General features: G+C 48.9%; 7 protein-coding genes and 1 non-coding gene across 8 annotated transcripts; 5 read left to right on the top strand and 3 right to left on the bottom strand.

The window, feature by feature from the left end:
* Positions 1–555: 555 nt before the first annotated feature.
* Positions 556–1,233, top strand: FPRO_13003 (uncharacterized protein; the record flags this gene model as incomplete). Its single annotated transcript, XM_031223582.1, has 1 exon — positions 556–1,233. One exon carries the CDS (start codon positions 556–558, stop codon positions 1,231–1,233), a length of 678 nt encoding a protein of 225 aa, XP_031088926.1.
* Positions 1,234–1,936: 703 nt separating this feature from the next.
* FPRO_13002 (uncharacterized protein) lies at positions 1,937–3,447 on the top strand (the record flags this gene model as incomplete). Its single annotated transcript, XM_031223580.1, has 3 exons — positions 1,937–2,678; positions 2,728–2,937; positions 2,984–3,447. 3 exons carry the CDS (start codon positions 1,937–1,939, stop codon positions 3,445–3,447), a joined length of 1,416 nt encoding a protein of 471 aa, XP_031088925.1.
* A 2,008-nt stretch (positions 3,448–5,455) lies between these two features.
* Positions 5,456–6,187, top strand: FPRO_13001 (uncharacterized protein; the record flags this gene model as incomplete). The annotated part of the gene is made up of 1 exon (XM_031223579.1): positions 5,456–6,187. The coding sequence occupies one exon, from the start codon at positions 5,456–5,458 to the stop codon at positions 6,185–6,187; it is 732 nt and encodes a 243-aa protein (XP_031088924.1).
* Positions 6,188–7,917: 1,730 nt separating this feature from the next.
* Positions 7,918–8,010, top strand: tRNA. Its single transcript is given in 2 exon segments — positions 7,918–7,954; positions 7,967–8,010. It is a non-coding gene; the product is annotated as a tRNA-Ser (tRNA).
* A 2,761-nt stretch (positions 8,011–10,771) lies between these two features.
* Positions 10,772–12,859, bottom strand: FPRO_13000 (uncharacterized protein; the record flags this gene model as incomplete). Its single annotated transcript, XM_031223578.1, has 2 exons — positions 10,772–12,678; positions 12,730–12,859. The coding sequence occupies 2 exons, from the start codon at positions 12,857–12,859 to the stop codon at positions 10,772–10,774; spliced, it is 2,037 nt and encodes a 678-aa protein (XP_031088923.1).
* A 1,448-nt stretch (positions 12,860–14,307) lies between these two features.
* Positions 14,308–15,963, top strand: FPRO_12999 (uncharacterized protein; the record flags this gene model as incomplete). The annotated part of the gene is made up of 1 exon (XM_031223577.1): positions 14,308–15,963. The coding sequence occupies one exon, from the start codon at positions 14,308–14,310 to the stop codon at positions 15,961–15,963; it is 1,656 nt and encodes a 551-aa protein (XP_031088922.1).
* An 866-nt stretch (positions 15,964–16,829) lies between these two features.
* Positions 16,830–18,780, bottom strand: FPRO_12998 (putative fluconazole resistance protein; the record flags this gene model as incomplete). The annotated part of the gene is made up of 2 exons (XM_031223576.1): positions 16,830–17,292; positions 17,342–18,780. The coding sequence occupies 2 exons, from the start codon at positions 18,778–18,780 to the stop codon at positions 16,830–16,832; spliced, it is 1,902 nt and encodes a 633-aa protein (XP_031088921.1).
* Positions 18,781–20,309: 1,529 nt separating this feature from the next.
* FPRO_12997 (uncharacterized protein) lies at positions 20,310–21,986 on the bottom strand (the record flags this gene model as incomplete). Its single annotated transcript, XM_031223575.1, has 3 exons — positions 20,310–20,921; positions 20,972–21,759; positions 21,815–21,986. The coding sequence occupies 3 exons, from the start codon at positions 21,984–21,986 to the stop codon at positions 20,310–20,312; spliced, it is 1,572 nt and encodes a 523-aa protein (XP_031088920.1).
* Between the last annotated feature and the right edge of the window lie 300 nt (positions 21,987–22,286).

Genomic DNA, 22,286 nt, shown 5'->3' with positions numbered 1-22,286 from the left:
AGATAGATTTGACAATATGCTTGGGATTGGAGCAAAAGGAACTCTGCTCGTAACGCTACTTGGTTCTCTGACGAATTGGCCAAAGCCTGCCATTCAGCGAGATCTATCTTCACTTTTCTTCTTTGTCTATTGTTGTTGAAACCACTTATCGATTAGTTGATATGTGACTGATTGACTGCATCTCTGACTCTGAGAGCTCTGACATTGGTGGGGTAATTTTGATACAGCTTGGGTTACTTCGATCTACGGATAGAAACTCAGTTGATACGAACACCTGACATCATCGCGGTGTGACAGACCAACGTCAGATACGTTGCACACGGCGTGTTAGTCATTTTACAACCTTTAGAACTGCAGGGTATGCTTGACTTTTGAATCATCAATTCAGCCAGCCGAGTCCCACGATACATGCTTGTCGTTTCACTTGCTAACCTCACCTAGGACAAGTCAAGTCATAGACATACTGTCACATATCATCTACTCGCAGTTGCACTTGTACACTGTCGCTGAGACTGATAGAAACTATCCTGGAAAGACAAATTCGATATTTCAGCCATGCCGCCGAAACCAGTCAGGGCGTCTCCGACGCATTTCGTATGCATCCCCCTGGCTGGGCCGCAGCTTGCTAGAAGCTTGGCTGCCTTCCGCACAGAAGTCACGAATCCTTCTGGCTTTGGTATTCCACCGACTGCAGTGCGTCCACCCGGCACGATGCATCTGACACTCGGTGTTATGAGCCTCAAGGACGAGGGCGTTGAGCAGGCCAGCGAGGTGTTGAAGAGTTTGAAGTTGAAGGAGTACCTTGCAAGTGCTAGGGCTGGAATGACATCGACTGAAGAGGGGCTTTCGATAACTCTAAAGGGCTTACATGCTTTTCAGAACGCCGAGAAGACTTCGGTACTGTATGCGCCACCCGTTGATGCTGAGGGAATTCTGCAGAAGTTCTGTGAACAGATCAAGGCTGCATTTCAGGAAGCTGGACTGATGGCCAAGGAGGACAGGCCATTGGTACTCCACGCAACTGTGGTCAATACAATCTATGTCAAAGATGGTCGCGGGAGACGACGAGAGAAGTTGACGCTCGATGCCAGGGACATTGTCAGTTCATATGATGACTATTTCTGGTTGGAGGACATGCCCCTCGACAAGGTCACGCTGTGTCGAATGGGGGCAAAGAAGATTGAGGGGACAGACGACGAAGCTTATGAGGTAGTGGCTGAGGTCGGGTTCTAATCCTGAAGCCTGGAGACTGCGTGGGCATCTTGAGGCGAATACTGCTTCGGAGGTCTTGGCCTGAGAAGCCTAGACATGATTTCTTATTAGGCAGCTGGATAGCGACAGGAGCGAGAAATAGTCAGATGAGCAGAGTTTTCATTAGGTTGACGCTTGAATCATCTTGATATTTGATTACGGATTACCAACCATATATCATGATGCTTAAAGGCTGACAGAGCGGTAATGGACCACATACATAGCATTGTCGAATCAAGGCAGTAAATATAAGCTCCGAGATAACATAGAGGCTCCTTTCACTGACTGCCTAGAATCTGCTGTAAATTAGTGTTTCAAACTTATATTAATCCGTGCCATCGTAAAACTCGAACTATCCCATTCATCTCACTTCATATCAGTGATCCGGGGTCTGATACTGGGTTCGCGACAAACCGAATTAGCGCACCTTCAGTGGGCGGCCGCCTAGAGTTCTAATCAAACCCTCGCCTCTAGGCATCAAAATACGGAACCAAACCTAACGTCATCTCTTCAACATAACACTTACGCAAATCTCGAGCATTGCGATCCTATACAGCACTTGATGCCAGCAACAATGCGGAACCAGCACCGCCTGGCCTCGGACCCCACGACCTGACGATCCTCTGCAGTGGAGGGCTATACATCCGATCTTACCTTGTAGCAAAAGCTCCGCCTCGTTAGCACAATGAACACTTCTGAAAAGCGCCGTCCAGGGTCCGGCACCTCACCTGCCCATACCTTGCGTACCGGCGCCTCGAGCAACAATCGAAATAGCATGCCTGCTATGCCTCCCCGAGCTGCCATGGCCTCCAATGCCAACGCGAACCCCGAAGAGACACTTGACACCACCGGCGGTGCCCCGCTCAAAGAGAAGGAGAACGCAGTGACAGGCAGTGGGAGCACGAAGGAAAAGGACCGTGACAAGGAGCGCAAAGAAAGGAGAGAGAAGAGGGAGAAGAAAGAGAGGGAACGGGAACTTGAGGCTGCGCTGAAAGAGAAGGATGAGAGGATTGCGTATCTGGAGAAGGAGATGGGCATCATGGAACGAGAGTTCCATCGCGAATTGGATAAGCTGAGCCAGAACGAAAGCGAAACAGCCACGTTCTGGCAAGCGAAGCATAGCGCCTTGAACCAGCAATACTTACGGACGGATACTGAATTACGACTGTTACGTGCTGAGGTTGAGGTTAGAGAAGGCGAACGGGAAGAGCTTCGAGAGGGCTGGGAGGTTCTGCGACGAGAGCTCAAGGAGCGAGATGACGAGATTCGAGGTCTCAGGGGACAAGTGCGTGGTCTGAAAGAATGGGTAAGTAATAGCACAAGGACAGATGGGCAAGAATGCGATGAGGTGTTTGGTGATGGAATGGCAAGGTTAGGCAATGGATTGCAGAATTGGGTTATTGTGAACTTTCGCAAGGCCAAGATAAGTAAGTCATCTTCTCATTGAGGGCACCGCTGAAGTACTGACATGTGCAGACCTGGAGGCCCTGGATGAAGCAACGTTGGCGGAGGTCAACGATCTTGTGCCTATGTACGAGGAGCTTGCATCTACACACAAGGTTTACCTCTTGCAGTCTATTGTGTCAAAGATATTAGTCGAGATGGTCTTTGACGCCTACTTTGTCGGTCTATCAGAAGAGCAAACACAACAGTTTCGGCAGCTGGAAAAGCTCATTTCTTCATACGGTGTGTAGTTCACCACTCATAAAGGTCAATCGCTAACCTTTTGCAGCCGATTCCGATGAAGCCATTAACCAATGGCGCTCCTCTACCCTTTCACTTCTCCGACGAGATGGCTCGTCTCTCAAGGAATCAACATCATCCGTCACAGAAGCTATCCTAAGCAGAATAACCCGTATTCTCGACGCCCTTTGTGGCACATCACCGTCCGAGGCTCGAGATAGTGGGCTACGAGTTCTTGTCAACAACTCAATCGAGCTCGCGCGCCTTGTCGCTGTTCAAAAAGCCGTCCTACGTGTAAACATGCCCACGGTTTTACCACATCAAAGGGTCGTGTTTGAGTCAGAGACAATGGAAGACTTGGGTGGTGAGGATGAAGAGTCTCTGACCGGGAGGGAGATCTGTTGTGTTGCTTTTCCTGGAGTGATAAAGCATGGCGATGAGCATGGTGGGCATCTGCAATATCGCAATGTGATTCTGAAGGCAAGGGTGCTGTGTAGCCCTGAAGAAGGTTGACAGCACTACCTTGCTTCCATCTTATTAAGCCAAGGCCTCGACGACGGCCTTGGCTGCTGGACGATCTATAGTCCATTACTGGCATTTGCATATATACTCTTGCATCTAACATTTCGGCAAGGTCGCATACCACGCGACATGCTATCAGAGGCGGCTCTCGCCGCGTCTATACAGGATCTTTTGAAGAGATCTATTACAGTTGGCTGACAGGAGTCGGTCTTTAGGGATAGATTACTATATTAATGAATTACGAATATTATTGTCATAAACTGACCCTGGCCAATGATCGCCTAATTAGGGTCCGGAGCGAAGTGGTATGGTTACACGAGATAAGGATCATCGATCATGGCAAGTATCCTGTCGATGTACCTTGGTGAAGAGAGATGGTCTTGGTCAGGAAGATAAAAAGTTTAGAGCGATTAATTCTATAACAGGACCATTTCCCCAAAGCATTGCTGAATTTCATAAATCCATCGTAAGCTTCTGCTGAGCTCAGGCACGATACTTGGGGAATAAGTCGAGGTGTATCTGTATTAGTAGTATCAACGTTGGCTTATGATTAGACAACTTTGACCATGCCACCATCGCATTGCATTCCTCGTTCGGCATCTCTCCCAGGACACTTGTCTACCCTACCCACATAGGGCTGATATCCGCTTCGGCAATGCATGCCAACTCATGCGTTCATTGCCTGCATTCATCTCACGGTTAATTAAGTTCGGTATGGGGAATTGGAATAGGATATTCGTATGGCAGCCTGCTTGGCGTGGAGATGTCTCGGAGCGGCATGTCGCATTGGCGGTTATCATGGTTGTTTGACTCATAATGGAAACCGGGTATTAAGCTGTCGATAGAATCGATGAAGGGCTCCTCGCCAATTCCTAGATGTATGATACAATATTAGACTGAGGCCGAGCTTATTTTCGATATCTGTCCATCGTCAGCTTCATTGCGTGAAGCGGAATCTCCAACGTAATTAGAATTGTGCATATGGTGATGTCCCCATGCCATCTCATGGGTGAGACTGTCAGACGGGTATTCTGATGGACAAGGGTATATCCTCCTTAGCCTGCCAAACGTCAAAGAGCTTAAGAGTCACCTCGACACCATCTGATTTACGTACCTTGTCTTGAGCCTCAATTTTTGGGGAGTTTGTGTTTCCCCGCGCTCCAGTTTCCTCCAGAAATAGCATCATAACTATTCCAAAGGCCGTTTTGCCAATACACATCGCACTCATTGTCCCTTTCCAGGATCATGGACTGCAAAGGCAATAAAGCCATTGACTGTCTCCGTCTTCAAGCGACCCATGAATCGGTGTCACTCACACTCTGCGTAGTAAACCCATCACTGGTGCCCACGTCGTTGGCAACCAAGACGCCCTCACCTCCAATTGGTCGCTCTGCCTGCAATTATGCCGACTATCTTCGGCTTCGCCCGAGGCGTGTATCATTCTGTGACAATGGCATGCTTGGACATGGTTCTCTGCATGCACTGAAGCCATGCACGGCTGCACTGCATTCCCAATGATTTCAGTGTGTTATCGTTCATCACGTTGCTGATGTGTTTGAAGCGTGATAACGAATAGGAAGCACCATTGACCGATGGATGGTTCATATGAGGTTGTCGACGGGCCGGTCCTTCGAGGGAGAGGGTGTTCGTGCTGACGCTCAAACTTGGCGTGTTAAGTTAAGGTTAAGAAGCTCGAGTTTCCGCTTTCTCTGTTCTTCACTGTCCATTCTTCCTCTACTCGCCCTTGTCACAACAGATCGAAGGCACTGCATCTCATTTCCTATCGTCCATTGCCCTATCTTCCTCTTCCCGTTTGTCCATCCCAGTCACTACTCGTGTTAGCATCTCAACACAAACTTGACAAACGTGTATCTCCATCACAAACAGCTCCCACACTCTTCTAGGCCAGTTGACCATACTTTTTACCATCGCTGTCTTCCTCGTGAAAATGGGGGACCTGGCCACTGATATAAATGGCTTCATAAGTCAGCATAACGCGATGAGAGGACAACGTCATACACGAGATACTATCCCTGCCATGATCCCAAGTTACTATGCCCCAAGTTTGATGCTCTCAGAAAGAGATAACAATGGAACTCCTACTCAAAGCATCAGCATGTCAACGGCCAGCAGCTCGACATTCATATCTTCCTGCTTTGACAGGCCGACTCCCCAAACCTCTTCGGTGTATACGGAACCTCCTCCAGTTGCCTCTCTACCGGAATCGCAGCCATATGTGACTCCGTCATTACTCACATGCGAGTTCCTCGGCTTCGGGTACTGCGATGTTGTGTTCGACTTGAACGACGAATCCCGCTGGATTGCACACATTGCGAGCTTCCACCTTCGCAGCATCTTCCCAACGGTGTGTATCTGCTGGTTCTGTGACCGTACATTCACAGCATCCTCCCACAACCAAGCAGATGCTGAGATTAGCTATCGGAAGCGCATGCATCATATTGCAAAGCACTTTCGCAACGGTCTTTCGGGGCGGCAGATGCGTCCAGATTTCTTCCTTCTTGATCACTTATACCAGAACCGGCTGATCAATGAAGATATGTATCAGAGAGCAAGAGACTATCACGAAGCCTCTCAGGTCCAAATTCGGAACCTGTACCCTGCAGGCTGGAGGCCAGATCACCATCAGGAGCCGGCGGTGGTGGAAACCAGTCGGTCAAGGCATCCGGGGTCGTCAACCCGAAATCGTGCGCCGCAGGGTTACTATCGCTGAGTGGAGAGTCTCGTCACTCGACGATGCCTTTGGTGAATCTAAACCCTCCAATATCGTGGCCCCAAGCATGGCTAAGTATCATGAAATGACCTGAGGTTGTGTATGGCATTTTTCTTCTCTTCTTGTGCTCTCGTTGGTTGACTTGTGATATTGCGAGGAGGTTTTTGTCGTCCCGTTATCTGCCCAGAGCATCAGCTTGGAACATTAGCTTTTTGGAATAGTTTCTTGTGAACATGAGATCGCAAATCAGAATGGGAGAGTTCTGCAGCTAGAGATAAACAAACATTCGTTGTTTGGGTGCGAGGATGTTGATGGTTCGTGGGGATCAGGACCATGTTATACCGAGCATGTGCTTGTTTTGATAGTGGCGGGTGAAGGCAGGTATTTGTAACTCAACTCCACACAAGAACATCAGTTGAATGAGTAACATTGAAAATGAAAACAAATGTGAAAAGGAGTCGTGAACTAGGCAGTGAAGATGCGTGAATGAGCGTGGCGATGCCTTCCCACACTATGATTGGACTAGAGTGAGCAAGAGTCATCACTTACACGAGTTCACATGCAAAGGCCTATGCCCAGGTTCGAGTATAATCTATTGATAGTGGTGTCATAAATGAAAGTAAATTGTTATGTTTATTTGCAACATAATTGTGACAAGAATGTCCCCGTGTTTTATTGAGTCATTGTGCTCGCCTCACACTTTCACAGGGTAGGACACGTTTGGCTGGCCTCATTCATGGCTTATGCTGGTGTCTGAGCATAGCCTCACAAGTTCACAATCAAGGCGAGGTAAGAAGACTGAGGACTTTATTTTCTAAGTGATGTAAAGTCTTAGGTAAGTTTAGTATATCTTTGCAAGTCTTTAGACCAGTTTAGTCTTACACCCTGGGATAACATCAGAAAGGTTTCTTGCTCCCTGGGCATAACCTAGTAGAGACCTCAAGCCCATGTTTTACAAATCTGCAATGCCGAAATACATGCCTGAGTTTAGAAAATCGAAGGATTATCGGCGTGCACATTGAGGCCTTCTTGAAAGTGCATGCGTAAGGTGTTGGTGTGAAACACGGTGTTATTATGTCAGGACTTTTGAACCGCTGAACTTGGGAGTATTACAAATTTCACATTCTGGTGCCTGTATTGTTCCTGATCTGAACCCCATGTTGGGTCTTCCCAGGTTTCCCTATGTGTTGGGATGGAGGTCTCGGCTACACGTTCATGTACTACGTGGAGTGGAAGAGATCCCTCCCTATTCATGAAGGCCCCAGGATTGTTTTTGTTCAGAAATATGATGAGAAACGATGACTGATGAAAGATTGAACATAAAACGGAACATCAATAGACTATGGCAAGGTGACGTCTCGAGTCCTACCAGAGACTCAGGCGGTCTGACTCTTTATAAAAAAAAGACCGATTTCTGAGGCATGGCTGCTATCTACGTGAAATCTAAGGTTCCAAGAGTAAGGAATGACCTTTATTTGAGAAGTATTGTTCATGTATCGGCCATGAAGACGCGATATAAAAATGCCTCACCGAAAAACGCTTGTTGGTATATTAGGCGATCTCTTTGAGAAATTGCCGAAAACGACGAGGGGTAAAGAAAGAGGGAGTCGAGAAGCGCAGTTCACCATCTCAATCGCTCTTTCCTGTGTTGCGTTGCGGCAAAAACACCAAAAGTGTATCGTGAGATTGGGGTATATGAGATTAGCTTGTTTCTCGGTTACATAACATCAGACAACGTGTCCGAGTGGTTAAGGAGATAGACTTGAATTCAATTCAGACATCTATTGGCTTCGGCCTCGCAAGTTCGAATCTTGTCGTTGTCGAAAATGTGTTTTTTTGCATTTTCCTGCCCCAGCGTTGATCGCTCCCTGTTGCATTTTTGCTGCGAACCACTTGCGACACGAAGGAACAGTGACTGAGCCTTGGTCTAATAATTACATTGGCATGCTAATTTCTACTTGTTACCACCAAATGTAAGCGACAATTCCTCTTGATCCGTTGGATGTGATGCTCATGGTGGAGGAGTGAGATGATCCGTAAGACCCATATCTTTGCGATTTTCTTTGTACTATTTGAACTCATGCAAGTCAACAGAAACTTTCTTCCACTCATGAAAACTTCCATTGCATTAATAAATTGATGATCTTGACACAATGAAGATCATGGTCATCAACTTGAGACAGGATAAGGTTTGTCGCAAGCCCCACATTTTAACCTTACCCCACGATCGACCGTTGGAATCGCATGGCACAAGCCACGATCTGTTCACTGACGGAAGGTACGATCAGCTTCGTAAATGTCAGGTATACGTTTACAGAATTAAATGAGTATCTCCCGAGTCAGTTTGCCCTCCCTCCAAAATCGTGCATGACTCCCCCCACAAGCGAGATTCGGGCCGAGGCGTCAGCGAACAGCAATGACTATGTACATGTATACAACAAATATGCTTGCACGAAACTCCTTTGACAAACAAGAATGAGGCTCCAGACGAGGAGCCTTTGTGAGCATCTAGCGATGGCCATTGCGTATATATAGCCGCGATTGATGGAATGCGCCAACCCGGAATATATACAAAAGTGTAAGTAGCATAAGTAGAGATCAATATGTGCATGAAGGGTACAACTGTTCGAGGTCAAGGGCATCTCCCCTGTTGGCGATTATGGAATCGCACTGACGGGGTACATTGAAGGTGCTCTCGTGCACTTCATGGCCAATTCACCGCTCAATTCGTGGGGGAACTTCGTTTCCAGACATAGAAAGCTGGGCTAAGAGTCAAAGCCAACCAGAACTACAACATTACTGCCACAGGATGACAAACAGCAAAGCCTCCGAGTCCGACTTTTATTTAATCTTACCTGAAAGTGAAAGAGGCACGTCAAATGGTTCATCGTCGTGGCTGGAGAGCTGATCGGGAACATCGTACAATTCATCTACTTTCCTGTCCACATTCTGAGGTTTGCATGATGCACCAAACATTGCACCCAAACATGATATAAGGAGAAAAAGTGCTGTCAACATGTCACATACCAAATAAAAGCGACTGAATTCTATCCGGAGCCGGTGCAAAACCTACATATCTTTTCGAGGTTTAGGATGCCTCTATCCAGTCAGCACTTCGCATGGCTCTTTTCTATAATCATGGCACATCATTAATGTCACATCTAAGCACTTCTGCCCATGAAGCTTATTATCTGCAACATCTGGTACAAGAGTTACTCTTTCCGCCTTATAGTATTGTAACTTACTAAAAGTCTTGGAATTTCGGCATTTCTTTCCATTTCACCCACATTGTAAAACAGCTATTATTCAAGAGTATCTTCCATTTGGCGTCAAGACCTTCCTTTACCGGCTCTTGATGCCCAAAGCCCGAGAGTGATTCATTTCTTAGACTAGTTTAGACCATTTTCCTCCCAGGTTCATTTGCGCCACCTTAGACTCGAGCTTCTTCTTGTTGTCCTTCTTTCTTCTTCTTCTTTTTTTTTGGTGACCCGCTGGTTGCTGACCCTCCCCTTAAATCCTCAAAAGTTAGTCAAAGATTAGACTTGAACTTGGTGAAAACTCACGACGCGGACAATAGTCCCAGGAGGCGCGACCGAAGACCCGCCAGAAACAATCATGATGTTGCCAGCTGCTGATAGTTAGTAATTGCATTATTTTGCATAAATTGATAACTACTTACGGAGCGACAAACAAGCATCGGCCGTGTGATTCGCTTTTTTACACACCGAACAAAACAGTCTTCTCTTCTTGGGCACTGGTGTTCAAGTTGTTGTGGTTAAAAAGCTCGTAGTTGAACCTTGGCCTCGCCCCCACCCCCACTGGTTTCCCCCCCTTTATCCGGAGGATCCTATGTAGTGTCAGTACTCTTGGACAGAGGGCGTCGCGGAGATATCAAGGGGAGATGGGGAAGAAGCCGTGGACAAGAAGGAGGGTTTCAGAGTTGTATACGTACGGTGTTGTTTTCGGTCTGTATGATCGAGTCAGTGTGTATACTGGCAAGAGCCGGCTTTCGTTGACGAGAAAAAACCCAGTGGAACACTCACGACCGCTGACAGAAGAGCAAGATGAATGTAGCAAAAACTCACGGTAGCCATTGTGACGCAACTCTCGTCATGTCTCTTTGAGATGGGTCGAGCTTCTCATGTTGAAGATGATGGTTTGTTGCATTTCAAGGAGGCATATGAGAGTTGTAAGAAAGATGAAGATCAACCCCTCACATGCGCGAAGAAATCACCTCCAGGTGGTGGTTCGCGTGCTGCGGCAGGTAGACTGCTCCCGCCCGGGCAACCTGAAAGGCAGCTCAGGTACTCGAGGGTAAAGGAAGTTTGGCACCGGCAGGCAGATGTAAGCCAGCGCACCTGCCCACCAGCACTTGCAGAACATAATGGGAGATAAGTGCAAGCCTGTATCGTAGGTACCTTAAGGTAGCCATCGGACATGGACTAAATTTAGAGTATCTTTCCTAAGTTTAGGATAATTAGTGCCTAAATTTATAAAACTACGAGAAAGATTATTAGAACTTAGGGTGGATGGACTAAGTTTAGAGCAACAGGATGCAAGAATCGAGGGTATTAGCTGTGCCTATCATCGTTGCCGCCCATTTCCCCCCATCAGCCGCAATATATGTTTGCGACCCGTTTCAAACAACGGCCGATGCCTGACGAAGCGGCCCCTGATCTCCCTCCGAGGATGATGTCCCAGGAGCGAGACGTCAACCTTTTTATATCTAACATCGTACTTGACCCACCGCTCAAGGCCAGGCACACGGATTCCCAGAGTCGGCAGCGCAAGAAGTGTCAATGTCGTACTGATATGCTGAGAATACGGGTCCCGCTTACGTTCGACACCGTAGATAGCGGGGAGTGTGTATCGAATCTTTCCTGGTGCGTAGTGCTTGAGCAACTTCTCAAGTCGAGCCTTTCGTAGAGGAGGCAGCGCTTTGCGGAATGCTTTGGCATACTCTGCACGATAAGGGTGGACCTGCCACATGGGCCATCTATTACGTCCAATGCGTATCCAGAAACGGCCATCGAACAGCTTGCATCTCGCCCATCCCTTGTGACTGAAAGCCTCCGGGGCATCCGTGAACTCCTCCTCTGTGTTTAGAGGGGGTGACAGGTATGACGGAGGCAAGTACAGCTTTGCAACCGGAAGGGGTTGGGTTGATGTATAGGGGGCTCTGGAGAGTAGCCATCTGATGGATGTTCCTCTGACTATCGGATCGAAGTACACACCAGCGGCGGTGAATGCTTTGGGTGTCATATTGGCAACGGGAGCCATGCCGGGGACCAGAGTATTGACAACTTTTTCGAGATTTGAAAGGGGCGGGAGATGGTACTCAGGGGTGACAAAGTCAATAAGTTTGCGGACCGCGATGGTTATGACAACTCTCCGATGGACCTTGCGTAGTTCGTTATCAGGATGTAAAGAGCGTCTTTTGAATCGTTTGTTGAAGCTGCGCAGCTTCGGAAATTCTACCAGTAAAGTTCCCACATTTGGATCAAAGTTTTTGATGATGGCCTCCCGAATAAGATAGCGGCTAGCTTCTGCTTCTTCAAGCTTGGTTCTCTCTTTTGATCTCTTAGCTAGAGAGAGGATAGAAGGCTTTTGCAAGGCTTTTGGTAAGGTGTGGTTTCGAACCAGATGTCTGACAGCGTTTCGCGTTGTTAATGTAGGATCCTTGTTAGTCGCATCTTCTACCCAAGGAATATTATTCGCTTCGCAGGTAGCAATCAGTCTATCCTTGTCAAATTGCATAAGAGGTCGATATATCATGACACCGCCATCCTCAACTTCCAAGGGCTTCAGGAATGGAACGTCGGAGAGCTCACGAATCTCCTCGGATCCCGGGTACGATTGAACGAGGTCTTGAGGGAGACCTTCCAAGAGATTGGCCTTCTCAAGGGTCAACTCGTCACGAATTCTGCGTCGTAGATGTTTCAATTCTCTCAGAGCTGGTCGAAAGCTGAGTGCAGGGGTTGATCTGAGCTGGTCGTCGAGAAGGCCACTCTTGTAGACACCGTGTAAATCGTAGCATTCGGGTATGGAATTAGCCTCTCTTATTCCTTGCAGCCCTCGGTATCCATGACCTCCAAGAAGTCGCATGAGGATTGTCTCGTACTGGTCATCACTGTGGTGCGCAAAGAAAAGACTGCTGGAACCATGATAGCTGCAGTACCGGCCTAGTGCGCGATACCGATAAGTTCGAGCGAGGCCCTCGACATTGGGGAGTTGACGAGGGTCGAGACCTTGACGTTTCTCGTCTCTCCACGAGAGAGCAGAAACGCTGGCCTTGATGTCAAGTTTTCGCAACTCTTTGGCAACCTCTGACGCTTCATGATCGCTCCCGTCACGTAGTTTGTGGTCGACAACGAGAGCCAGAACACCATGGACTGGGTTATCTGCGACTTTCATGCCACGGAATGAGCGGACAGCTTTGGTCATGAGAAATGCGAGAGCCATTGAATCTACGCCTCCACTGATAGCCAGTACTAGAGGAGAGTTAATCCCATAAAAAAGCTGCAAAGCGCTGGACCAATTACCTATACGCTGTGGTCTCGCAAAGCGAGCGGTTGGAAACCGCGGACGACAGACAGCGTCGACGGCATCTTTGAACTCGCTGATCTGAATTGGCCGAGGGGCATGATGAAATACGCGAAATGCCGTAGTCATTCCATTATATTTCCGGCTTTAGCCTGGAGCACAATTGGCGGAGCAGGACTGAAGCTGAGGTTGATGCGATGCTTAGGGGAAGGGAAAAAGTGGTGATGTCGGAATTCAATTGAAGCTTGAGTGGGTCTGGTTGACTGAATTCCGTCCGAGCTAGTGGGGCCGAGCGGGTGTTGTATCACGACGGCACGGGAGGGTTTACGAGATGTACTTGATAACTCAAGAGTAAATGATTAAAAGTCTGGAGAATTAGGGCCTTGATCTTGCGTTTCGAGATATTTCGGCAAGCTTAGGATAAATCCAGGGAACCGAGAAACTTGGGTAAGTCAAGAGTATCCTGTGACAACTCAGATAAACCTAGACGACTTCAAGATGAATGTAGGAATGGGAACCCAACTTGTCAGCTCCATCATGGCCGAGAACTGCTCAGAGTACATTGACGGTTGAGACAAAGAAATTCGCTATCCCAGTAACAAGACCAAAGCGCTATTTATCTTGGCATACTGTCTCGCTAAGAAACACTGTGAACCAATCTAAATTGATCGATCAGTTTCGCTCAAGGTACAGAGTAGTGATCGACCATAGAATCACAAGCTTCTAGAAACAGCGTCGTTCACCCTGTGCAACGGTCAACCGCGTTAGTGCACTATAAACCAGCCACAGATACCTAAAGTTAGAAACAAGACACGACACAAGAATTAAACTTTTGACTGGTAAATAAACAAAAATCGATCGTCATTCCCCGTCAGTCACAGTCTGTCTGTCAGTATCTCCTCAGTACAGGCCTCCAATAACGTAGCAGTCAGTGACAGGTTCGTCGTGTCCCGACAAAGACTCTCACTAAAGCCATGCGGGTAATAACTAAAGAGAAGAGACCCTCATCAACCCCTGTCACCGTCTCAAATGATTCGCCTCCAAGGCATAAAAGGGCCCTAACGAGAAAAGAGCAGAAACAGCCTTGCCAGTTTGAGTGGAGTGTGAAATGCATGTTTTGGATCATGGCCCATTACCTTGAATCCTCTGGTTGTAGCGGCCTCTTGTTGTCCTCGTGCCACCATCACAGGTTATCCTTGTCTCTACTGTACATACATACCCAAGGTCTACATCTGCATGCTCCGTACATCCATTACACACACAGTCACGTATTGCCCTGTCTCGTCTTGTTTATTTTTACTGCTTCCTCTCAACTTTTACTCTCATCTCAACCTCTACCTCTCTCTGTCGCGTTTACTGTTTCTCGGCCAAATTGTCTCGTCGCTCCGCAACAAACCAAAACATCCCGCCCCATGTGATTCACAATTTACTTGCATCTTTTATCACCTACCTATACCAGCCTCATCGTTAGCTCTTCATCTACCTTCGCTCCGCCACAGCCGCATTCCTGAGCCTCATATACCCCCTGCGCAGCTCTTAATTATCACCTTCGCAATCATTTAATCGAAAAAGCCCTCATGGTGTCCACGCTGGAGCCTCCAACCGCCTCCTCCGTCTCCCGCCGCGGTCCCTCCTCTGTCGTCTCCCGTCGATCTCAATCAGACTCGCGATCGAAACGCTATAACCGATCTCATACCGGTGGAACTTCTCACGCTCTTCACAATGACTTCCCAGTCTTTAGTAGTGGCGACGTAGAAATCATAATCCGCGCGCGCGATACGCCTCCTGATGCTACTCCCGTGCAGAACAGATATCTTCTGCACCGCCATACTCTCACGCGCTCGAGTGGTTTCTTCGAGACCAGCACATCAAGCCAGTGGTCCCGCGCCCGCGCACTACCGGCTGGCAATGAGCTCTCCCGCATCGGAGAGGACGGGGAACCGGATTCTGTCAGTGCAAGCGAAGTCAGCTCAGTGTCGCAAAGAGGAAGCATCCATCCGCCCAGGAAGAGATGGCGATACGAGCTAGACCCCAAATCTGGACCAAACGATATTCCAATGCTGGTCCAACGAGACGAATCGTCGCGAGATACTACACAATCCTTGTTTGGTCCTGCATCAGCTCCACCTGCAGTCAGTGCAAGAGACGCACGCTCTCAGAGTCGCTCCAAACACTCCCACTCACATTCGCGATCGTTGTCCAACTCGTCAGCCTCAAGTGGTTTCTTTCGCTCTGTCGCCAATCTCAGTCTCTCCTCCAACCACCCACCTCCGGCCCAAGAGCTCTCGCAATCGGATGAGGACCTTTTGCGCGACTACGACAACCTCTTTCGCATCTTTTACAATTACCCGCCCAACCTCGATGGTGTCAATGTCGCAGATGCCTATGTCCAATGCAAGAGCTTGCTCAACCTCGCCGACCAATATGACGCCCTTGCTGTGGTGGGACCTCGGGTTGATCACCACATGCTGCAGTTCCAGTCACGGCTCTGGAAGCAAATCGCCAAATACCCAATCTCATATCTGCGCCTCGGGTACCTAGCTCGCAGCAGGGTGATATTTCAGGAAGCCCTGATTCACGTCGTTGGGCAGTGGCCGGTCGGGGAACGCAGCCTGCGTGCAGCCCTGCCCGACATTGTCTTGGATATTATTGAGGACAAGGTTGATGAACTGGAAGATACGGTCGGTCGCATCGAGGGACGCCTGTACCGTCTTGGGCTCACCAACAGCCGTGGTGAACGTGTCGGTCCAAGCAACAACTACCTCGACTGGCTGTCCATAAGCCTCTTCCGCCAATGGCTGGCCGACAACACCTCTCCGCAGCCGCCTCCCGATCAGCGACGCAGGACGACCTCTCGTGACGGCGGCCGCAGCGTCGCCGCCTTACCCCCCGCAGCCCCGCCGTTGAATTCTGTAGGTCGTGCATATCGCCAACTCGGCTCGAATAATCCCGCATCTTTCCTCGGCCACGATGACTGCAAGCGCTTCCTCAAGCTCACCCCGGAGCTCTACAGCCGGGAGAACCTCCGGCGATTCGAGAAGCGTCTTGATGAGCTCAAGTCGATGGCCCGAGAGATCGTACGGCCCCTCATGGGCAGCAACCTCGAACTCGATATGGGCGGTACCTCACGCACCCCGGATAGTGTCTCTTACCTCACCTGCATCAACGTTGGGAACCGAGACCTGCCTTGGGTAATGGAGGATCAGACAACGGTCGGGCTCGTCACCAACTGATGTGGGTGGGTGAGTGCGTTATCAGCCCTGGATTGGGATGAAAGCGGTGGTGGTTGCGTTGATGCAATGCAACGATTTTTATGACCTGATGTTTCTATTTTTTGGATTCTTGCGGATACCCCATGCTTGGACATACTGTTGAAATTCCCCTTGTGTTTGTCTTATGTATATTCACTTCTGTTTGGAACGATATAACCAAATGACATCTAACTCGGTATATTCTATATAGACACGGAACAGCCAGACGCTGGTTGGACTGAGGACAGTCGATATGACTCGGATGGAGCTGAGCTCTTTAATCAAATTGATAAGTGTTTGATATATTCTGCATGCGTTCTGTGGTTATATGTGCACTTCTGTGTGAACTGTCAAGCCTGACCTAAATGGCACCATCCCTTGAGACTGCTTTTGCAGTAGTGTTATGCATTCTGGCGACAGAGTTTAGCATGTTCATCTCGAAGTATTAAACCATCGCAAAGGCCATCCCAATTTAGTTATACTGAACTAGCCCGATGTGCTCGTAGGTTTGATCAGTCAAGTCGCCTTATTTATATTCAAGCTCAATCTTCAAAGTAAACAGTCCATTAGATTGCAACAGCACATGTAGACATTGGTCTTTTAGATGACATATTCTTATTAATTAGGGTATTACATGAAGAGACGTTGGCGTGACCATCTCATATCATGGTATAATCTGAGCAATTTCCTAGTGGTATCTATCCAAAACGACATTTTTTGCAAACCCGCTACACCATCATCATCCAACGAGCCCAAGTCATGAAACGCCCTTTTCCAAGCGTGACCCGAAAACTCCATCAGACGTTGCTAGTTATTCAATACGCAAAGATATGTGAAAATGGTGAGACTTAAGCACTCTCCTTGTTGGCTCCACTGGCCACACTGTCACGACGAGCGATGACAGCAGCCAGGGCGGTATCGTTATCATTCTCCTTCTCGTCTTCCTCTGCAGAAGAGCCAGAGGCAGGGGCAGGAGGAGCGGTGGGAGCATACTTGCTTCTCTGGCGAATCTTGGCACCATAACGGTAGAAGATGAAGGGGATTGGTGCGAGCACAGCGGCGACACAGCCAAGAAGGGTGGCAGCATATTGAATGCCCATACCGTCGAACATTTGACGGGCAAACAGAGGGAAACCAGCACCGCAGAGAGATCGAAGAAATGTGTTGCCGGCGATGGCGGAGGCGGCGAACATCAGGTATGCATCGACGAGGTAGTTGAGAGCCTGGAGGAAGATGGACATGAGACCGAAGCCAGTGAAGAGACCACTGAGAGTGGGAACGATCCAGTGAATGTCCTTGGTGTATCCAGTCCTAGCAAGCGTTAGTATTCAGCCAATTGCTGGGTTTGCGAGTAACTTACCATCCAAACCAGAAGATACCGATGGCAAAGGCAACACCACCAGCCATGATGTTAGGCAGACGCCATTCGGGAATAGGAATGCCATTGTTGGCAGCAAGCTTGCGAATGTACCAGGGTTGTTGAGCAATGACTGTAGCACCAGCGATAAGCTGACCAACAATCATACCGAAGAAGCAAAGGCCGGATTGACCAGAGCTGAAGCCGTGGACGCCAACAAAGACAAGAGGGTAGGCAGTAAGGAAAAGGTAGAGGAGTCCATAGATGAAGCTCATGTAGATGGAGAGCAGAAGAATAATGGGCTCGGTAAAGAGCAGACGCAGAGGTCGGGAAAAGTTCTTCTGGACGAGCTCCTTGAAGTCAACCTCGATTTCCTCTTGCTTGGCATGGATACCCCAGTTCTTAGTGCGACGTCGCAGATCAGCCGCCTTGGCGATGAGAATGACAGGCGGGTAAGTCTCCTCCAAGAAGATGATATCGAGGATGAGAGCAGTGAAACCCATGATAGAAGCAAGATACTCAGTCCAGCGCCATCCAAGATGGGACTCAACAATGAAACCGCCGATGAAGGGAGCGAGAAGAGGACCAGTAAAGACGGACATGGAGAAGAGAGTAATGGCGGTTCCTCGAGTACGGTTGTCAAACATATCGGAAAAGACAGCGGCGACGACAGCAAGAGGACAAGCGCCAAAGAAACCACTGAAGAATCGGCACAGGAGAATAGTCTGAATATCCTTGCCAGTTGCGCAGCCAATGGAGAAGACAGAGAAACCGAAGATGGAGATGAGAATTGGAAGACGACGACCGCGCAACTCCGACAGGGGAGCCCAAAGCGAGGGGCCGAAAGCAAAACCAAGCACGTAAAAGGTCGTTCCCAAAAGTCCAACCTCGTTGCCAACGTTGTACTCGTGAGCAACGACCATGGTCGCAGCAGAGAAAATGGAGGATGTGAAGGCAGATGTCATGGTGGTGAAGCCCAAAACAGCAGCAGTGATAAGCTTCTTCCTCAACGGCCAATTCTGCGAGTGCATAGGATCATTGGGTCCATCGAATTCAACAACATACTGCTCCTGTTCCGGTAGAGGAGGAGGATATGGCTTTCCAGCGCCAAAGTTGGGGAGAGGCTTTCTTGAAGCTCGCGACGCTGTGCGAGAGCGAAGGCTGCCTCCGACGGTGGCATTATGTTGACTTCGGGCTGTTTGTATTCTGCTGAGCTCTGTAGGATGACGCTCCAAGTCGTTCTGGGTCGAGATGCGGCTGATGCTGTTGTATTGGCCAATTGAACGGCTTCGTCGACGTGCCGAGTTCTCGGAGGATGATGAGGAGACGGTTGATGCGGAGATGACTCGTTCTATTTCAGCACTGTCGCGCTGTTGATATCGCTGAGGAGAAGCAGCGCGTTCAGCGTCTAGCAACTCCTGATCGACGATATTCCCCGCCATCTTGACTGTGTGTTTCGTCTTGGGTTCAGATCAAGAGGCCAATTGTCGAGAAAACTGGAATTAGTGAGTCTAGATAGATGTGCGGGCGTAGATATATGTATAGCGTCTACGTCTTGTCGCTGTAAGCTGCAGCTATGACGCTATAGGCTGGCGGGAAAAGGCGAGAATGGATGGATCGCGACGCTAATGTGGTGATTGTACGAAAAAGGTCAAGCCGAGGTCGTATGCAGGTAAGACGTTGAGAAGTTCGAGTCAGAGGAGGAGGGAGAGAATTGACTCGATTACTTTTGAGTATGATACAGCCTGTATCTAATCTAGAGGGAACAATGAGACAGAGCAGAACAGGGAGATCATGATTCAAGGGGTGATGCCATCTATAAGTAATGACAAGGCCCGATCCACTCCACTGTAAACAAAGTCCCCAGTCACAGTCCCAGTCCCAGTGCCAATCTCTTCCAGAGCGAAAACGAGATCCATTACTAACTATCGACCCAACACAAGCACTAACGGTCCTCAATCCCTGGCAACGCAGAAAAATCTTCTGCTCGGTATCCTCTTTCACTCGGAAGAGGCCCACTTGTCTTCGGCATCCACGCTCGGCACCGGCGCCGGGACAAGGCCCGAGCTGCAACAAGGGGTCGTATATCCGATAAGAGCATACTATATCCGTTCTGATCCTCTAGCTGATGCATGTTGATTATTCAGAACACCCGCGTTATGACTCTTTTCTCTGCGGATCATCTCGGTAAGCAAAAGATTCGGCCGTGTCTCAAGCCAACGGGGCCGAGATCCCGTGGATGGATACCAATCTATTATCGTGTATTCCATGGAGTCTTGTTCTTCATAATCAGCTCCATTGTTGGGCTTCAAAGGTTCCAAAATGCCCCTGCCCCACTGGTTCCCCTATGTTACCTTGTAGAGATCCGATACTTTTGAATGGTTGTATTTCCAGATTCCCTGTAGCATTGACCAGCTCGTTTCTTTAGATGCCCCTGAGTTTTATGAACTGTATTTCACCGAAAATTGTTAGATGCAAGCGAGAATTGCGGTGTCAGCGTCTAACCTCACCTCACAGACGACGATCATGCACATGCTTTATTCAGCAGCTTTCAAATCCCGTTATCTTACCAAGACTGCATATGCACTTCGCTCCCTCGCGCATATCGTAAAATCAACAGCCAATGGAGGGAGCCGGCCGAGTCGTCTCCCGTAGTGGTTCCACCTTTGAGCTTCTGGAAAAGCTTGGACAATGCAAGGTGATGTAACATTTTCGGCGTAAGCGATTCCCTGTCGCTATTCGCTTTTTAATGATCTTTTTTTCCTCTTCATCTCCCTTGTCACTCACAACAAGCCGTGGTTTACCGCAAATAAGCCGCAGTGTTTTGTTCATGATATTCCGCTTGCTACCCACCGAAGCCTCTCGATCATACGGCCAAGACTCAAGATAAGGCTTTCGTATAATGCTGACACTAAGAAAAAATAACAGAAAATTCCAATGCCATAATATTTGTCTTCTATTCCAGGATATATCATCGAACGCCCCAACCATCGTCAAGTAAAGCTGTCGCTTCTTCGAGACTCAACCCCGCCGTCTCAGGATAAATGCGCCAGACCAAAAAGTAACCAACACCGCAGATACAAGCATATAACACGAATGTCCAAGATGGGCTCAGCAGATCCATTAGTGGCAGGAAAGTCAACCCAATGACAAAGTTGGCTGCCCAGCTTGTCGATGTTGCAACTCCACTACCGAGCGATCGAACAGCTAGAGGGAACAATTCACTCTGCATCCATGGCACGTTACCTAGACCGAGCGCATACGCAGCGACATAAACCATAATGCTCACGAGGATAGTGAGGGCAGCCATCTCGTGTCCTGATGTGGCGGGCGGCTCATCGGGTGTGGTGTTGACTCCTGCCGCCAGCGACAAGAACGAGAAGCCATACGCAGACAACAGCAAGCCAGCGATCATGAATGGGATCGAGTACAAGAGAACTCTCCTTCGGCCTATGCGATCAACAAGTCCGAGCGCAGCAACTGTGCCGAGGAAGTTTGTAACAGCGACTACCATAGAGGTAAGCGTTGGGCTTTGGAATCCAATAACTGTGAAGATGGTTGCGGAGAAGTACATGAGTGAATTCTATAGATCGTTAGTTTCTCGTAGTTTTTATAGTTTGCATCATCACTTACAAAACCGCAAAGCTGCTGTAAGCCTTGGAGTAGACAAGCAATAGCCAAAGCTCTTCGGTTTCTCCCTTCACTGATCAGAAGCTCCCATCCGCCAAGCCACTTCCAACGGCCAGATGCTCGGAGATCGCGCAAGCGTTGTGCCTCGTACTCGTCCCGCACTTCAAGCTCGATCTCTTTAATAATGACATCCGCATTGTGCTGCAATGTATCGCCGTTGACTCGCCGTATAACTTCCTTTGCTGTCCCAGATCTGCCGACCTTGACCAACCATCGAGGTGTCTCAGGCATGAAAGCAATCATGCTCCCCTGGACAATGGCAGGTAGAGCACCTAGACCGACCATCCACCGCCATCCTGTCTCCGCGTGACCGTAGGTCGAAAAGGCCCAACCAACGATGTATGCGATTACCTGACCCAGCGTGATGAACATGATATTCAGTGTCACCAACCGTCCACGATGCGCAGCGGGTGCTATCTCGGCTATGTAGAGCGGCACTACGAAACTGGCTGCACCAACTCCCGCACCGATGATACACCGCCCAGCGACCATGATGGGGACCGTCGAAGACCATGCTTGTAGAAGTGCGCCAGCAACAAAGAGGATGTCGGCGTAGAGGATAACGTGCTTACGTCCGAGTCGGTCGGCGAGAACGGACGAAAAAGGAGAGATGATGAGTGCAAAGAGCGAGGTGGAGGATGTAATGATCGATTTATCCATCGAGGTCAATTCGCGGTTCGAGAGGGATGTGCCTATTGAGACGAGGGTTGCGGAAACAACACCTGTGTCGTCTAGTTGGTTGTCAGCACGATTTTGAGGCCAAAACACCATTTGGTAGATTCTTACACCCGAAAAGCAGGCCGCTGATACCAGCAGCAAACGTCAAGACCAGGACAAACAAGCTGGGCATTCCACCCTCTGCCTTGCCGGCTTCGGCGGGAGACCCTTGAGCAACATCATATTCAAGCTCTTCTTCGTCGCTGTGGCCCGCAATCAGCGGCGCTTGGGAGCTATCCATTCTGTTGCGCTGGGAGGTGCCGTGTTAATTGCGTGGGGAGCGTTAACAGGATTCCATGAGGCTGTGGTTGGTGGTCATGAGGAACTAAAGAAGTGAGAGTCGTGGACCTGGGGTCCTTATGATGGCTGATCAGCATCCCTGGTCACATGGGGTTCTCGCCGAGACGACCTAGGTGTCAAGGTGGTACATTAAATATCCGGGGTTCAAGGAAAGCTCAACGTCCTCAAAAGTCTAATAATTACTACACTTCAAGTCTCAATTTAGGCCTAAGCTAGGTATAGAATAATGATGGAGAGACTG

This window comes from Fusarium proliferatum (genome assembly GCF_900067095.1).
Source record: "Fusarium proliferatum ET1 genome assembly, contig: FPRO_scaffold013, whole genome shotgun sequence".
In the NCBI taxonomy this organism is placed as follows: domain Eukaryota; kingdom Fungi; phylum Ascomycota; class Sordariomycetes; order Hypocreales; family Nectriaceae; genus Fusarium; species Fusarium proliferatum.
Note: the sequence above shows the minus strand (reverse complement) of the source record. Positions and strands in the feature narration are given on the sequence as shown.